Consider the following 15,183-nt stretch of genomic DNA (forward strand, 5'->3'; position numbering starts at 1 on the left):
AGAGCCCCATTCAGTTCAAAGATTGACCTCTGCCTGGTAGTGATAAGGAACGGGGAAGGACAGTTTCATTTGCAGTCATGAATTAAGACTCAGGAAAGATCAGTTGTTCTGAAAATGACTCGAACTATGGGGGGAACATGTATGTTCCTTCAATCCAATGACAACATCCACAGCTGTGAGATACTGGCTGCTCTGCACTGCATGATGTTCTTAATTAATGAAAGATGTGTTGTTTTGACACAAGCAGCATTGCTTTGTTCTGATGAAGGGGTAAACTAACTCTCTTTAGCTTATATTAATAAAAAATAGATGCATTACTAAGTATATATATATATATATTAATGTTAAATGTGGGTCTTTATTCAAGCTGTCAAGGATTTAACCATTTTAGTATTTACTGTCTGGAGGAAAGGTTTTTTTCATCTTTTTTTTGCACGGCATGGGCCTCACAAGCTCACACTGGAGGAATTCCAAAGACATTTCTTCTGCAGAGGGAAAAAATAAAATTCTGAAAAATGTTTGTAAAGAAGCAGCTCATGTTTCAGCTTTCATGTCTTTTAATGTGACCTTGAAGGGAATTCATTTTATTTTATTCATGGGCTTACTGTTCAGTTTTTAATAGATCAAACCAGTACATTCCATCCAACATTTGTAATGGTGGACCAAGCGAGATAAATGTGGAATCCTTCACAATTTACTGGTGAAAACCTATGCTGAAATTCTGCTACCAGTAGAGTTTCTCTCTAAGTTGTTCGGGAATTAATCAAAGATGATAGAGAATCAGAAATTCTGTAGACACCTTTTGTCTTTATGTTTGGCTCAGCGTGTGCTTAAGTTAACCCAAAGATGCTGCCTTCCGCTGCAGAAAGGTTCGCTGCTCGGACCTTCATTAAAGTCGATCGGTCATGAAGAAAAGCATATTTCTTTTGGCCCCCGGGTTGCGGATGTGTAAACAGGGCTCAGGCACGGGGGGAGTGCAGTCACGGGGCAGGGCGTTAAACCGAGCGAGCTACGTGCTCGCTCGCACTGCTTGGAACGCAGTGTCTGCTTTCGTGGCCTGGCTCTCATAGCAGGCAGGCCGCAGAGCCAGGGATTTCTCTTCTTTTAATAACGTCTGCGCTAAAGCTGCTGGTGCCCCTTGTTTGAGGGCCAATTAGAGGGGCAGAGCATGGGAAGTATGAGAGTTATGCAGCTAGAAAGAAGAAATTTGTAGTAGCAATGTTTTTTTTAGATTTTTCTCTCTAGTGCAGTTAGTCACATTCAAAGCTGCTGCCTATCATGGGAGTTTCTAACAGTTCAACAGTAATACAGCTGCGGTTTAAATCAAACAAAGGACTCAAGTTGTTCTTGTTTTTCTCTTTTATCATGCCTGAAAAAAATCTCAGTACCCCCATCACATATTGGATCTATATCCTTATATGTTGGACGCCAGTTTGGAAAAAATTCCATAAAGGCAGGTTCCAGATTAAAAACCAACCAACCAACCCCTCTTCTGCCTCACTATGGGAAAGGAATCGGCTTACATACCTTATAACGCCAAATGAAATTCAGCAGAACAAATCTCAGGGCAGCAGTGATTGACAGTTTGTCTTCTTGGTAAAACTAGCTAACAGTTGTACCCTGTGTTACTAATGAGGGCCTTGTAACTTTAACTGACTTCAGAACAATATTGCCTTTTCCAGCACTGTAATGAATAAATAGATAATATCCATACTTACGCAACCCAGTGGTTGGGAACAGGAAACCAAGCTGAAATGGTGTGGAACGGTTTGAAAGGCAGATGATTGTGCAACACAGCGGGTTCTTCAAAGATGTTCATGTATTTGTGACACCACCACTTTTGTGTTCTTTTCTTAGGATGTTTGCCCGCAGAAGAAAACACAACTACTGGGACTACTCTGTGAACTGCACCGGGACCGAGGCCCACCTGTCGAGCTGTAAGCTGGGGCAGGCTCTGCTGGAGAAGGGCAACGGGAGCTGTGGCCAGGGCATGCCTGTGGTAGTGAGCTGCGTCCCTGGGCGCGCCTTTGCCCCGACCTCTATGGCAGGCTTCAGGAAGGCCTTCAGGCAAGAGGTAGCTATCTTCAGCTAATGTTAGCTTTATTATACACATACTCACTGAAATATGGCTGTGCCCAATGTTGTTCACCTGTAGCAGTAAGTGTACTAACAGCATTCTCTCTCTCTCTCTCTCTCTCTCTCTCTCTCTCTCTCTGTCTTCTTCTCTCTCTCTCTCTCTCTCTCTCTCTGCAGTTTGAAGGGTTTAAAGGTAACAGGGTCATGGGTAAATGCTGCATTTAGCTATACTGGCCATGTATGTTTTTTCAAATTTTGATCCATATCCCTTAAAGTATCTACAAAAAAAATTCCCTCATTAAAAGTAAAAAAAATATGATTTTTATTATTATTATTTATTATTCTAATTCTTGAAAAGCTTTTCAATTTTTCTTAAGTTATGCTATTTGAACATTTAATTTCCATGATATTCCCAGATGTTTTCATTATTTCTTGACACCCAGTAATAGTGAACTACTTTTTTCCTATCCTCTATCACGTTCATTTTCTGCTGTCTTACTATGTGCTTTTGGAAACAGTTGTCGTAACATTTGTCTTGAGCACCACCGATTCATCTCGGTGGAGCCAATGACACATGCTTTCGTGTGTTTATGATTTTGTGATTACTCATCACCTTTAGAACAGTGGCACATTGTGATGCGGTCTCCTCAAAAGTGATCTCATCCTCGCCTCTCACACTCCATTAAGCCCTAGTGCACGGTCACGTTCCTCAGGCCAGTTTTCCAAATTGGCAAAAGTCTTCCCCTTCCCCCCTTTAAAAAATGCGCCACGCATCCTGTCATTAAGACGACATCTTGACATGCCAGATTTCTGCTCTTTTGATGAATGAAGCAAAGTCTGCTCCTTCCATATGCAGTAATGTATGACAAAATATGTAGTCGACATATTGTACTTGCCAGCGCCCTAAAACTTTAACTCATGCACATTTTTGCTCTCTTCGATTCATTACATAACTCCTTCAGAAGAGCTCAGATTGATTGCAAAATCTATGTCTGTCATTCTTAGCCAAGGGTATGAATCCATGTTTATTTGGTCTTTAAAACCATTGCTCCCGCCTGCCAAGATCAGTCACGTGGAATAAATGGTGTTGGGCCACGTTGAGTGAACGGCCTCCAGATTTATCGCTTTGCCTCTCAGATGGATTACATAAGGTGAATGTATACATCAGCTCTGTCTGAACGGCCATGTGCTTCTGATGGCCTTCCAGCTGTATGGTTCTGTTGTGCTGGTGTGACCCCAAAAGCTTCAGACTGAACTACATTTTAAAAGGAAAACAGTCAATTCATAGTGAACTGGAATTCTACCTGATTCTTCACTTACACTAAGAGCCAAAATAAAGGTTAACAAAATAAAGTTAAATACAATTTATATACTTTTACTTGCTCATTAGATTTCCTATGTGATGACCACCTTTGCAAAGTACAAGCAGATACTTTCAACCAATAAGGACGTAGGCCATGTTCTCTGAAGTTCTCAGTTTATCTCCCTCTCCATGAGATTCAGTTTTTACTGTCTTTGCCATGAGGTCAGATTCCTGCTATGTGTTTTATCTGCAGTTCAAAACCTAGGCAAAGTTTTGTATTTCTGCCAGATGGCTTTGACTTTCAGAACTCAAAAATATTATGCCTAGACACACCTCCACTTTCTTCGGTAATCATGATGTAAGGTTTCCTTTTATTGTTTACATAGTCGATTGTTCTGAAAAATAGCGGTTTTAAACAGGGCCTCAACTCAGAAATATGAGAATACGTTTTGCTCCTAGCAAAGGGTAGAATGTTAACAGGCTTTAATGGGTCTTGTTTTTTTAACCCCTGACTGTATGTCATTATTCCATGTGAAAGAATGCACTTCCATGCATAGTAGTGTAAACTGAGACTTCTGTGACTCATGGTCACAGATGGCGAATGTGTTTGTTTCTTTAGAAAAGAGTGGAAAAGGCCTCTTGCAGAACTGAGTTGGTTTAATGCTGACGCCTAAGTTTCTCCTCCCACCTTGGGGCCGGAGAAGTGTTTTTCTTTTGAATAATTTTTTTTCTTTTGATCTTATGTATTCTCCTATGTTTTGCTTAATTTCATGTCTGGAATGGCTACGCTTGCTATCTGGTTTACCCGAAACAACAAGATTAAGGGGTTTGGGTATATAGATCCCAGTGCAGGAGCTCACAGGACTAGTAGGTGCTCAAGCATGCATACTGCAAGCTATTAATAACTTGGAGGCTTTTAGCCACATCTGAGCTGTTTGGAGGGGTGGGGGGTGCTGTGTGTAGGACAGGAAAGTGGAGATATGATTTTTTCGTGTTTTGTATGTATGTATTATAAAGTGATATTTGTAGTGGTGGCAGTAGTTTATCAGTAGTTTAAAAAAAAATCAAATTCCTCCCATTTTGTTTCTGCAGCAGCCGCTGGTGCGCCTGAGGGGCGGGGCCATCGTGGGTGAGGGCCGGGTGGAGGTCCTGAAGAACGGCGAGTGGGGCACCATCTGCGACGATAAATGGAACCTTCTCTCCGCCACCGTAGTGTGCCGAGAGCTGGGCTTTGGCACCGCTAAGGAAGCCCTGTCTGGTGGACAGCTGGGGCAAGGTGGGCCACACCCTTCACTCTCCATTTGCCTAGCCTTTAAGAACTGATCTACATCGTCAGACCGTATGCTTCAAAATGTCTGCATTTTTAACGCATTCTACATTTTCACGAATGACTCCGGAGGAATTTCTTGGGTTTCCTGCATAATTTGCTCTGGGCTGTCCATCAAGTAGGCCATTGTGGTGATTTCTGCTTTGCAGGGCTTTGTGAAATTTTACAGAGAATTGTCAAATGATAACGAGGGGTGCCGGCATCTTACAAGTGGACAGGCACGGCTGTCCATAGAAAACATTGACAAGTTGGTCCAAAGCATCCTAAAGGCTTTTCCGCCTCCATCTGTAGTTTACTGAGCACAAACTGTGAACGGTTTCCATGGAGCTTTATGACAACAAACAATAGAACCGTGTCGTTTGTTGCAGGCTTCCAGAACCAATACAATGCGTGGTAGCGGCACAATTGTTCATTTGATTTGAAGCACATTGTCTCCGGCTTGTTGAATATGAACAGATCCCAGTGTTCCTTCACTCAAGGGGCCCCAGCATGTGAAGGAGAGGAAATGACCATGCAAAGGTCTTCTGTGCTCAACAGCTGTAGAGAGACACCTAATCGGTCTAGAAGGTTCTTGGTGGGTAAATGAGTCAAGCTCTGAACAGGAAAAAAAGAAAAACCCAGCAAACATTCACCCAGCTAATTCAGCTACACATCCAGACATCTGCTGGCCAAATGGTGGAGAAGGAGACGTCCAGAAAGTGTATGTTTTCCCATTTTTTGCAGGATATGCCTGCAACTCTTGCACTGATATGTTGGGCTTTTCCTGAACTTGAAATGAGCAATGCTCAACAAGACGTTCGGGATCTGACTGAAAAATTCTTAACGGGAGCCAAGGACTTTTTCAGAGCACTTCTCTAACATTGCTCTGAATTGGAATCGCAGCTTTGTTTGTGGTTTCAGGACCTTTCATTTAAGAACAAGTTTAAGAACCTTGTGGGTGGTTTCAGTTGTACCATGTTTTAATGGATCGGGACATATTGTCTATGATCATATATCTTTACTATACTGGCTGGTAATTGTTAGGCTCCCTCCTGTTTGACAGGGTGTAATGGATTGTTGGCTTCAATTTCCCTTTGAGCCAGATGCCTGCTGGGATATTTGTAGTTTTACAGCTGTACTACAGCACTAAAGTAAGGACGTATGGCATAACCTATAACTGAGAAGTGAGTAGGACTTCTTTTCATATTCTCGCTGACCTTCTTTGTAACCACGCTGTCAGCAGATTTAAGAAGGAAAGTGACCCAGATCCTCAATGCCTCACCTGGTTTCATCTGTGCTTGTCACACCTGAGTAAATTGTATGTTTCTATGGCTTAAGGTCATATTTCTGTGTTTTTTTTCCCCAACAAAACCGTGTGCCATTAACAGGAGTAACAAGCATACTTTTTGTCTGTTTTCCGAGTACCGTCACAATAATTACCGTGGAAACCGTAGCTGTCACTCTATCCCTGAGCCAGAAAAGTGGCAGTAAATTCCACAATAATGGTACACTGAACTCGGAAACAGCAGGAACCGGGAAATCTTCGGGAAAGCCATTTTTCAAAAGATTTACACTCATTTAAAAATGGGAGAAGACAATGACTGCTATACCAAATGTTACCACTCAAAGCCAAGTTGGAAATTTTCCATAAAGTGGGGGAAAAGACAACATAACATCCTGTGGCTCCACTCTACCCAGACAAAAACAAGCCAACAGGACAAATTGCAAAATAATCAGTGTGTTTATTGAGGGTTGTAATACATGTTTCCTCACTCTTTTTAACAATTATGTTAACTGCCTGTGTTGTTTGCTTGCTGCTGAACTTGTGTTTAGTCTTTGTGAAGTGTTTCTGAATGATATCATCAGTCTTTCTGAATGATAAAAAAGAATGTATAAACTAATACTGACAATGATAAGTATGAACATAAAGCATTAGTCTAGATATGCACGTAGTCAAATCTGACAAACAGCTCCCATCCAGTTATCCAGATTTTAACCCCTTGATAACAATAGAGATGTTGTTAGTTGTTATACGTTCTTGGTTTGCTAAATGAACAAATGGTCCAACAGAAAACTAAGCATTGAAAGCCCTGAGCTAACCTGGTCGTCTTTGTTTTTTGTTGTTGTTTTTTTGGCCAGGAATGGGCTCGGTCCATATGAACGAAGTGGGATGCTCTGGATTCGAGAAGTCGATCACAGAGTGCTCCTTCAACAAGGAGTCGCTGGGCTGCAGCCACGAGGAGGATGCGGGAGTGAGGTGCAACGTTCCCGCCATGGGCTTCGAGCAGAGGGTGAGAGCCACGTTCGCTCGTTCTACAGGGCCGAGAACCATTCAGAGAAATAGACTGCAGTGCGGTTTCAGCCAAAGGGCATATACATTATAGCAAATGGCAGCCGTGACAGTTTTATTCTATTTATTCTCTGAGTGATCTCTCAACACCAGGCTGTCAATAATGAAAATAATACGTTAGCCATGAGCAAAATTATGTCGTAAAATTATTGGAGAAACAAAAAAAATGTTACACGCCTTTAAATTGCAAATAAAATTTTGAGACAAAGCGCATTGTGACTGGATTGGGGCCTATGTTGTGCAATGGTTTCTTTTCATGAACCTTGCTGAAAACAGCTGAAATGTGCCCACAGTTTTCCGTGAACTTGGACTTTTTTGGAGTTGTTTTCTCTTTAAGTTCTCAGAAATCTGAAATCAAATAATATGACATATCCCACAGCGTGGTCTTAATAATAAGGCTCTTCAATAAGGGTCACGTCGTCACCAAAAGCAGCTGCTTTTGATCAAATTAACAGCACACTGTGTGCTTAACTTTTCCCTCAGCTCCTTAAAGCTAATCAGACATTAGTTAAGTGCCTGGAACCTGCAAGATGTTAAATTGTTTTTCAAAATGTTTCCCTGTCTGTGAACTGTGGTCAGGAAGTGTTTATTCTCAAAGAGAGATTGCTGTGTACTGTGGTGGTTTGAAACACAACTGCATAGCTTGTATGACTGTTGTCTTGAGAGTGACACTCATTATATGTTATATGTCTCACTGATCATTTTAGCATATAGCTTATAAAGTGTTTTTTTACTCTGATGCATTGATTTACTTTATAATGCACGGTGGCTTTCCTCTTACATTTGTTCAGCTTGCTCTAACGAGATCTTTAATGCAAGTTTGAATGTTTGAGTGTTTACTCTTGCAGTTCAAATATTTTCCTGTCTGTGACTGTGTGGTCAGGAAGTGTTTATTTTCCATGCTAGGTTGTTGTGTGCTCTACTGTGGTGGTTTGGAACACACATGCGTGTCTGTAATGATCATTGTCTATATGTTACACGTTTCACTGTCAATTTAAGCAAACAGCTTACAAAAATTATGATTTACTCTGATGTATTGATTTACTTTACAGTGCAAGGTTGAATGAATGCCAGCTGTTTACATGTTACTGTGATGATATCCTTTTAAATGATGCATTCTATGTAATTAATGGTATCAGATTGCACGTGTAGATTAGGTCCCTAAACTCTGGATCTGCTTAACTCTGGTCCTTGAGGGCATTGCCTGCATTCCAGGAAATGAAGGATCCAAGGCAGTCCAGCACCTCTACTCTAGAGGAAGCTGAAATTGTACTGTATGGGTTATGCCACATGAGGAGCAGTATTAGGGGCTACGGTAAATGGAAAAATGTGGATAGCAAAGCCACATTTTTGAGTTGTTATTCACGGGTGTTGAAAAGGAAAAGGTGGTGTTTGTGGCTTTCGGGAGTTATGAGGTGTCCTTTTCTCCCGCCCGTGTCGTCTGCAGCTGCGTCTCAGCGGTGGGCGGACCCCGTTCGAGGGCCGCGTGGAGGTGCTGGCGGAGAAGAACGGGTCCCTGGTGTGGGGCACGGTGTGCAGCGAGGGCTGGGGCACCATGGAGGCCATGGTGGTGTGCAGACAGCTGGGCCTGGGATTCGCCAGCCACGCCTTTAAGGTGAGCCGCTCCTGCGCGCACACACACACGCACACACGCACACACACAGACGACACAGGACGCGGCCCTGCGGCTATCCCTTCTGCTTCCTGCGCGCTTTTATCTTACCCGCACAATCTAACCCGCACACCAGCGATAGCCTTTTCCCCCCACTAAGTCGCAGTTTCTTTCACACTTGCTGCCTCCCTTGCTTTTCTTCTTGTCCTTTGATGCTGGATTGGATTGCAAAACCCTTTAATCTTTCCAAATTGGCTTTCTCTTTCAGAGGCGAGTGCCACGTAGCTCATTCCCTCATTAGCTTCTGAGCTGTTGAGGAGTCACATCGCGTTACTCAGTGGAATGCAGAATGCGTTGATGCAGTGGTGGTAATTTGTCTTAATTCAGACATGAGGACCCTCCTTTGTTTGGCGGTGTTCCAGCTATGGGTCTCTTTGTCTTGCAATTTTCATTAGGACATGAAGTGACACGCAGGACAGGGACAGGCCAAGGTCTTGCTTTTTCCGCACGCTCAGTCCGTCAACACAAGCTGGCAGATTGATGAATTGGACAAATGGTGAAGCCCTGCCAAGGTCTGATAACTGTGTGAAGCCAATTTGCTTGCTTCAGTGATCCTGCATGCTAAGAATTCCTTGGCATGAGTGGTGTTTATGTAGTTTAATTGATCTAGTACCTATTATACAAGCCTGAGGTTCTTCTCAGGGTCATGTTATAGCCTCTTTTTGAATCACTGGGAATGGCATTAACTGATCCTCTCTAGAGTAGCGTCTCTGGATGTGTTTTCGTCGTACATCTTGTTTTTCAAATATTTCTTTGCTTGAGCAATGAGATTTCTATACGATACAGTCTCCATATTTTATTAGTGCAGTCATGCGGATACATCTGTATGTTATTGCACTGATAATGTGCACTGGATGCACACTGTTTAATAAGCCTACGGAACCATTTGTTTAAAAGAGTGGTTTAACATACATCCTCAAATATTATTCTTACACTCTGTTTTCAAATTACATGGATACATACAGTAAAAGTGAACACCTGGGATTATCCATGGAGCTGTTCTGCACAGTTCTGAGAAAAATATATATTAGATATCAATAGTCTTTAACAAGCTGTTTGATAAGATCAGCAGTGGTGAAGACTCTTGGCTCAAACGCCTGGAAAATACCCTGCAAATCATGGAACCGATGAGAGGTTTTATGGAGATGAGTTTTACAAGTGGAAATTGTAATAATGGCTCAAGTACAATTTTGGGATGTGAGTCAGAAGGATGGAGGTTAAGCTGTTGTCAACTCCAGCGGCCATATTTCAGACATATTTTGGCAACTGTGGTATTCGCTGTTCATGCTACTCCAGAAAATGGGACATAGATAGCTTTCCTGCTGTGAGGTGCACTGCAGACACCCTTGCCCGTTTTGTATGTTGGGTATCTGGTACTTCTCATTGACTGTACAATGATCATGCACTACTGTGAAATTATACCAGGCACCTGCAGCTGTAGAGTCCATGTGTTGACAAATGCCACTCTGAAACCCGTTACACTAATTAAGTATGTTCACTAACTTGCATATGGTCATTTTGTATCCTGTGTCAGTATTTATGCATTGTTGGAATGAACAGAGCACACCAGCACCTCTATTTCCCCCAAATTTAACCGATGGCACTGTACCAGATTGTGGAGCACGCATGCATACTTTAAAGTTACCTGAAAGCTCAGTTGTGGTCTCTTGTCCACCCTCAACTAAGTGCTTCTGCAGGCACTGGAATACTGAACATGGAAAATATGACACTTAAAGTCTGCAATCTCCCAGAAGGGGAAGGGTGCAAACTACCAACAGATGGGGACTTGGCAAGGGGCCATCAACACATCACACAACACAGAGCCATTTGTTATTGTGGGAAAAAACCTTTCGTTCCTATGTTTGCAGAAATGACAAACGGACAAGTTCAGCTGTCTGCATGCTAAACTGCATGAATCACTTATTCAAGTGCTTCTCGTTTCATAATACCATCCTTGTTAGAGTGCACCACTTATGATAAAAAACATAACTTATTTGGTTCAATGTTGGTATTAGATTTTAGGTATTTTGCTATTAATTTTATTTACATTCAATTACCTTTCTACCTCACCTTAATTATTAGTCTAAACCCTGCATGCAAGGCAGCATAGAAAATCCAGGAACAGGCCAGACACTGCCCAGTGAAGACAATGGGCCTATTCACGAAACATGTGTACAATCACTTTTGATCATAAACTGTGTATAAGAAGGTTTCAGAAATATTTAAATTATTCCACTAAAAATAATATTTTTTTCATTTGCATCAATGATGACTGGGTCTCACAGGGTTAACTGATTTGTATTGCCATGGTGAAAATATGATAAAAAATCACTAGACATGTTTTTCTGTGAAACAATGGCCCCAGCCTTAGTCCTGTTATTCAGTATAAATGCATGGACAGCGCCCTCTTGTGGCTGAGTATTTCCACAATTTATTGTCCATGAGCTATGTGTTGGCCTGGCCAGTTTTAATGGCAGAACATCTGCATTGCTAAGTGTGTTTACCTTTAAAAGTCAATTAGTGTTTTGAGTTTAATCTACCATGTGAACATGTTTATTCTGGATCTGTATTTCCCTCCCATCTTCCAGTCTAACTGTGTTCAGATGAATATACATAACCATATGAAGTCTATACTTTGTTTTGCGAGCCAGCAGTTGTTTGCAATGAAATATGTTCACAGATTGATGACTTACTGAATAACAAGGAGACATCAAAGCTGTGAAATTCTGAGCTGATCCATTCCTCTGGCATGTGGTGTAGCTGTTGTGCATTTGGTCCCCCTTGCAGGAGACTTGGTACTGGCAAGGAGCGGTGAACGCGGATGATGTGGTGATGAGTGGAGTGAGGTGTTCTGGGACAGAGATGTCCCTGGCACATTGCCTGCACCACGGAGCACACCTCGACTGCCCAAAAGGAGGGGCCCGCTTTGCAGCTGGAGTATCCTGCTCAGAAAGTAAAAACGATTCTGTCCCCTCCCTCCCCATGATTTTCCAACACTTGGACTGTCCCAACCGGGTGGAAATTTCAAATCGTTGCCAAGGGATCTGTTTAACAGCAGCGGATGGAATGTTATCAGGAAACATATTCAGGATTTTTTCATTAGCAGATTTGCAGAGTTGAAATTCATCATTTTCATGCTTGCATTGAGCTCCTCAATTTGTGACCTTTTCAGCACTAGTTCATTCTGTTTCAACGATTGCGTACAGACACAGGTAACATACAGAGACCAAATTAACACTTATTCTCAGCTATGAAGGTAGAAGGTATACAAATGATCATGGTACTACTTAGGCAAATATACAGGCACATATCATTTAGCTCACTAATGCATGTGATAACTGTATGCCAGTAATAAGCAGAAATGGCATACAGTATCACATGCATTAGTGTGCTAATTTATATGTGTCTGTATATTTGCATCATGCCCAATTGTATAATCACCACGTCGTGGATCAGTGTTTCAGCATCAGTGATTGGAGAGGATTAGGGCAAAAGCAGGAAGCTTGCACTGTGATAGTGCTTTGTGTCCAGGGTGAACTCACACCCCACCCCCCCCCCCTGCAGCGGCCCCCGATCTGGTGTTGAACCCTCAGGCGGTGGAGCAGACCACCTACCTGGAGGACCGGCCCATGCTGATGCTGCAGTGCGCCTACGAGGAGAACTGCCTGTCCACCACCGCCAGCCAGGCCCCCGCCAACTCCTACCGCCGCCTGCTGCGCTTCTCCTCCCAGATCCACAACAACGGCCAGGCCGACTTCCGCCCCAAAGCCGGCCGCCACACCTGGATCTGGCACGACTGCCACAGGTTGATACCCCTCGATCATTAAAAAACCCCAGGGTGACAGAAAGGTTTTAGTCATCGTTAGTATCACTAACGTATATACTTTGTATACTTTATATATTTTGTATATACGTAAGTATATACAAAATGCCGTTATGTTCTTTGATTGTTCATTCATGGTTATGGCTTGATGCTGCGGTCCATGCAAATGAAAGTACTGTTGAAAATTCCACACCCTCTTCTTATGATTGCATGAGGGGAATGGTTCTATTACATGGTAGTAATGCCATTTTCCAGTCCATCAGCACCGTTCCTTGTAATCTAGCGTGTATTTATATCGAGACTATATGCACTCATTGACTCTCAGCTGTTAGTGGTCATGACGCCATCTGAGCAGCTCAGCCCTGGCGGTTCAATACAGGCAGACAGACAGGAAACACGCTCTCATCGCTGTCACGGCCTGGCAGCATGCAGTAAAAACCCGCTTTGGGTTCCCTAGGGATTATTATCATTTAGCAATGCTAAATATATGTAATTTGGGATTACGTGTTCATTTTCTTTGGCTTTGGTGTCTGAGTGGTGCTGTACCCCTCGGTTTCAAATGCAAGCTTCCCATCAAAGTCAGGAACAGGAAGTTGGTCGGATTTGATATATGATATTGAAAAGGATTCGTATAGTGAAGCAGGAATATGCCATTTCCTGTCACAAGAGAAGGCGTAAGATCACAAACGTGATTAGAATGTTCTTAGCTGAACATTCTAATGCTGATGTAACAGTCACTACTGGTCATTGAAAGCAGTGGAGTTCTAGAACACCAACTTCGAATTTTGAATGAAATATTCCAAAAAGCCTACCCCTCAAAGGGTTAAATCCATTGGTGTCCCAGAGGATCCGACTGAAGCGGAGTAGTGTGGGGGGAGGGGGACAATACGAAAGTGGAAACTTTCCACAGTGGGGATTCACTTTCATAATCGGAGACCATTTGGGCTGCAGTCTGCTGTATTCAAGCCAGAATGGGCTAAACATTACTGTCTGTATTTAAAAAGCAGGCTCATATTTGAGTTTAATAGCAGTTTAAAGTGAAAAATACCCGGTAGTTAACGTTTGTGACCCGCAATTCCCTAAGCTCATATTATCACAGTATACAGTAAACTCGCATTTTTAAAGTAGCCTTAATTGAGACACATATACTGGCGCCAAACGTCTGTAACATGGTCCAGTGGGCCCCTTGTCCAAAGCTGGTAGACCAGATTCCAGAGCTAAGGCATCCTTCGGTTTCAGTGCCCTAGAATGGCTGAAATAGCAGACATCACCCTAACCAGTGCAACAGGACAAAAAAGAACAGAACGCAAGTAAAATTGAGGCTAGCATGGCTAGGCGAGTTGTGGTGGCAGCTTATTTTCTAATGGCAAGACAGCAGTTAACACCCCCAGGTCTGGCCTCCCTCCCTAGGCACTACCACAGCATGGAGGTGTTCACGCACTATGACCTGCTCAGCCTCAACGGCACCAAGGTGGCGGAGGGACAGAAAGCCAGCTTTTGTCTGGAGGACACCGAGTGCGATGAGGGTGAGTGAGGCCACGCCCACCTCTGCATTCCCCCGCACAGACACACCGCAGCCCTCCAGAGATGTTCACTTGGCAGCCTATGCACACAGAACAGCCTGCAGAACACCGTGATCCTTTTTAGAACAATGCCCTCCGGGGCTTCGCCCCCTGCTGGTCGTGCAGGGAGTTAACATGGTGCTTTCTGTCAGCTTTCATTTAAATGCATGCAGGTATGAAACACTGTGATAGACGTTTGAACTTAAAACTTCTTAAAAAATAGAGACCATACAATCTGAGAAAACTTCACGTTTTATTTGTATATCAAAATATGAATATTTTGGTACCAGTGTGTCTTTGTCAAGGGTGATCAGTGTGACAGATGCAAAAAAAAAAAAAAAAAAGATACATACAAAATTTTTTATTTTTGTTAGAAATTGTAGGTGCCACCAGTTTCTCGAAATGTATGCTGCTCACTTTAATAGGCAGTCAGAAAAGAATATAATTTCACATATCATTTAAATGGTGAAAATAAAGGCCTCGTTTTCAAGTATTTCAAGGATTTAGTGTCAGTCAACCAAAGTTTTTGCTCTGTTGTGAACTGGCCAGGCATTGAGAAGAAGTACGAGTGCGCCAACTTCGGTGAGCAGGGAATCACCTTGGGCTGCTGGGATACGTACCGCCATGACATCGACTGCCAGTGGGTGGACATCACAGACGTGAAGCCTGGGGATTACCTCTTCCAGGTGATTATTTTCTCATTTGCTTTGCTTTTCTTTATGGTAGGTTTATGTCAGAGTTTTATAAAAGCTAACCTGGGATCTGCATTAACCTCATCTCCCGCAGATCATAATCAACCCAAACTATGAAGTGGCGGAGACAGATTTCACCAACAACGTGGTGAAGTGCATGTGTCGATACGATGGTCACAGAGTATGGATGTACAACTGCCATATAGGTGAGACTCTGATACTGCTATTGTCTCATCAGTACACAACAGATTTCAGAGGCTAGGAGAAGGCACTACCAATATGAATTCATGTTTTATGAATGACTGGAAAGTAGTAACTAATTTGGCTAGCCTGAAAAATTTGATTTCAAGTTATAAAGAAACAAGTAAGTTATTTGGTACAAAGCAGCAGTTCAACCAA

The 15,183-nt window shown here is 42.7% G+C and overlaps 1 protein-coding gene across 3 annotated transcripts in view; it reads left to right on the forward strand.

Annotated features, from left to right (window-relative positions):
- Nucleotides 1-15,183, forward strand: part of LOC135264914 (lysyl oxidase homolog 2B-like) — a 36,397-nt gene that overhangs the window by 17,468 nt on the left and 3,746 nt on the right. For 2 of the 3 annotated variants that reach the window (XM_064353929.1, XM_064353932.1), the window contains 9 exons: nt 1,858-2,074; nt 4,472-4,655; nt 6,825-6,976; nt 8,483-8,650; nt 11,495-11,660; nt 12,272-12,512; nt 13,941-14,056; nt 14,642-14,778; nt 14,879-14,990. In XM_064353929.1, coding sequence (XP_064209999.1) covers nt 1,858-2,074; nt 4,472-4,655; nt 6,825-6,976; nt 8,483-8,650; nt 11,495-11,660; nt 12,272-12,512; nt 13,941-14,056; nt 14,642-14,778; nt 14,879-14,990 — 1,493 coding nt within the window. The remainder of the gene's footprint in view (nt 1-1,857; nt 2,075-4,471; nt 4,656-6,824; nt 6,977-8,482; nt 8,651-11,494; nt 11,661-12,271; nt 12,513-13,940; nt 14,057-14,641; nt 14,779-14,878; nt 14,991-15,183) is intronic. The other variant, XM_064353931.1, reaches the window with a different exon arrangement.

This window comes from Anguilla rostrata, chromosome 10 (assembly GCF_018555375.3).
Source record: "Anguilla rostrata isolate EN2019 chromosome 10, ASM1855537v3, whole genome shotgun sequence".
Taxonomy (NCBI): Eukaryota; Metazoa; Chordata; class Actinopteri; order Anguilliformes; family Anguillidae; genus Anguilla; species Anguilla rostrata.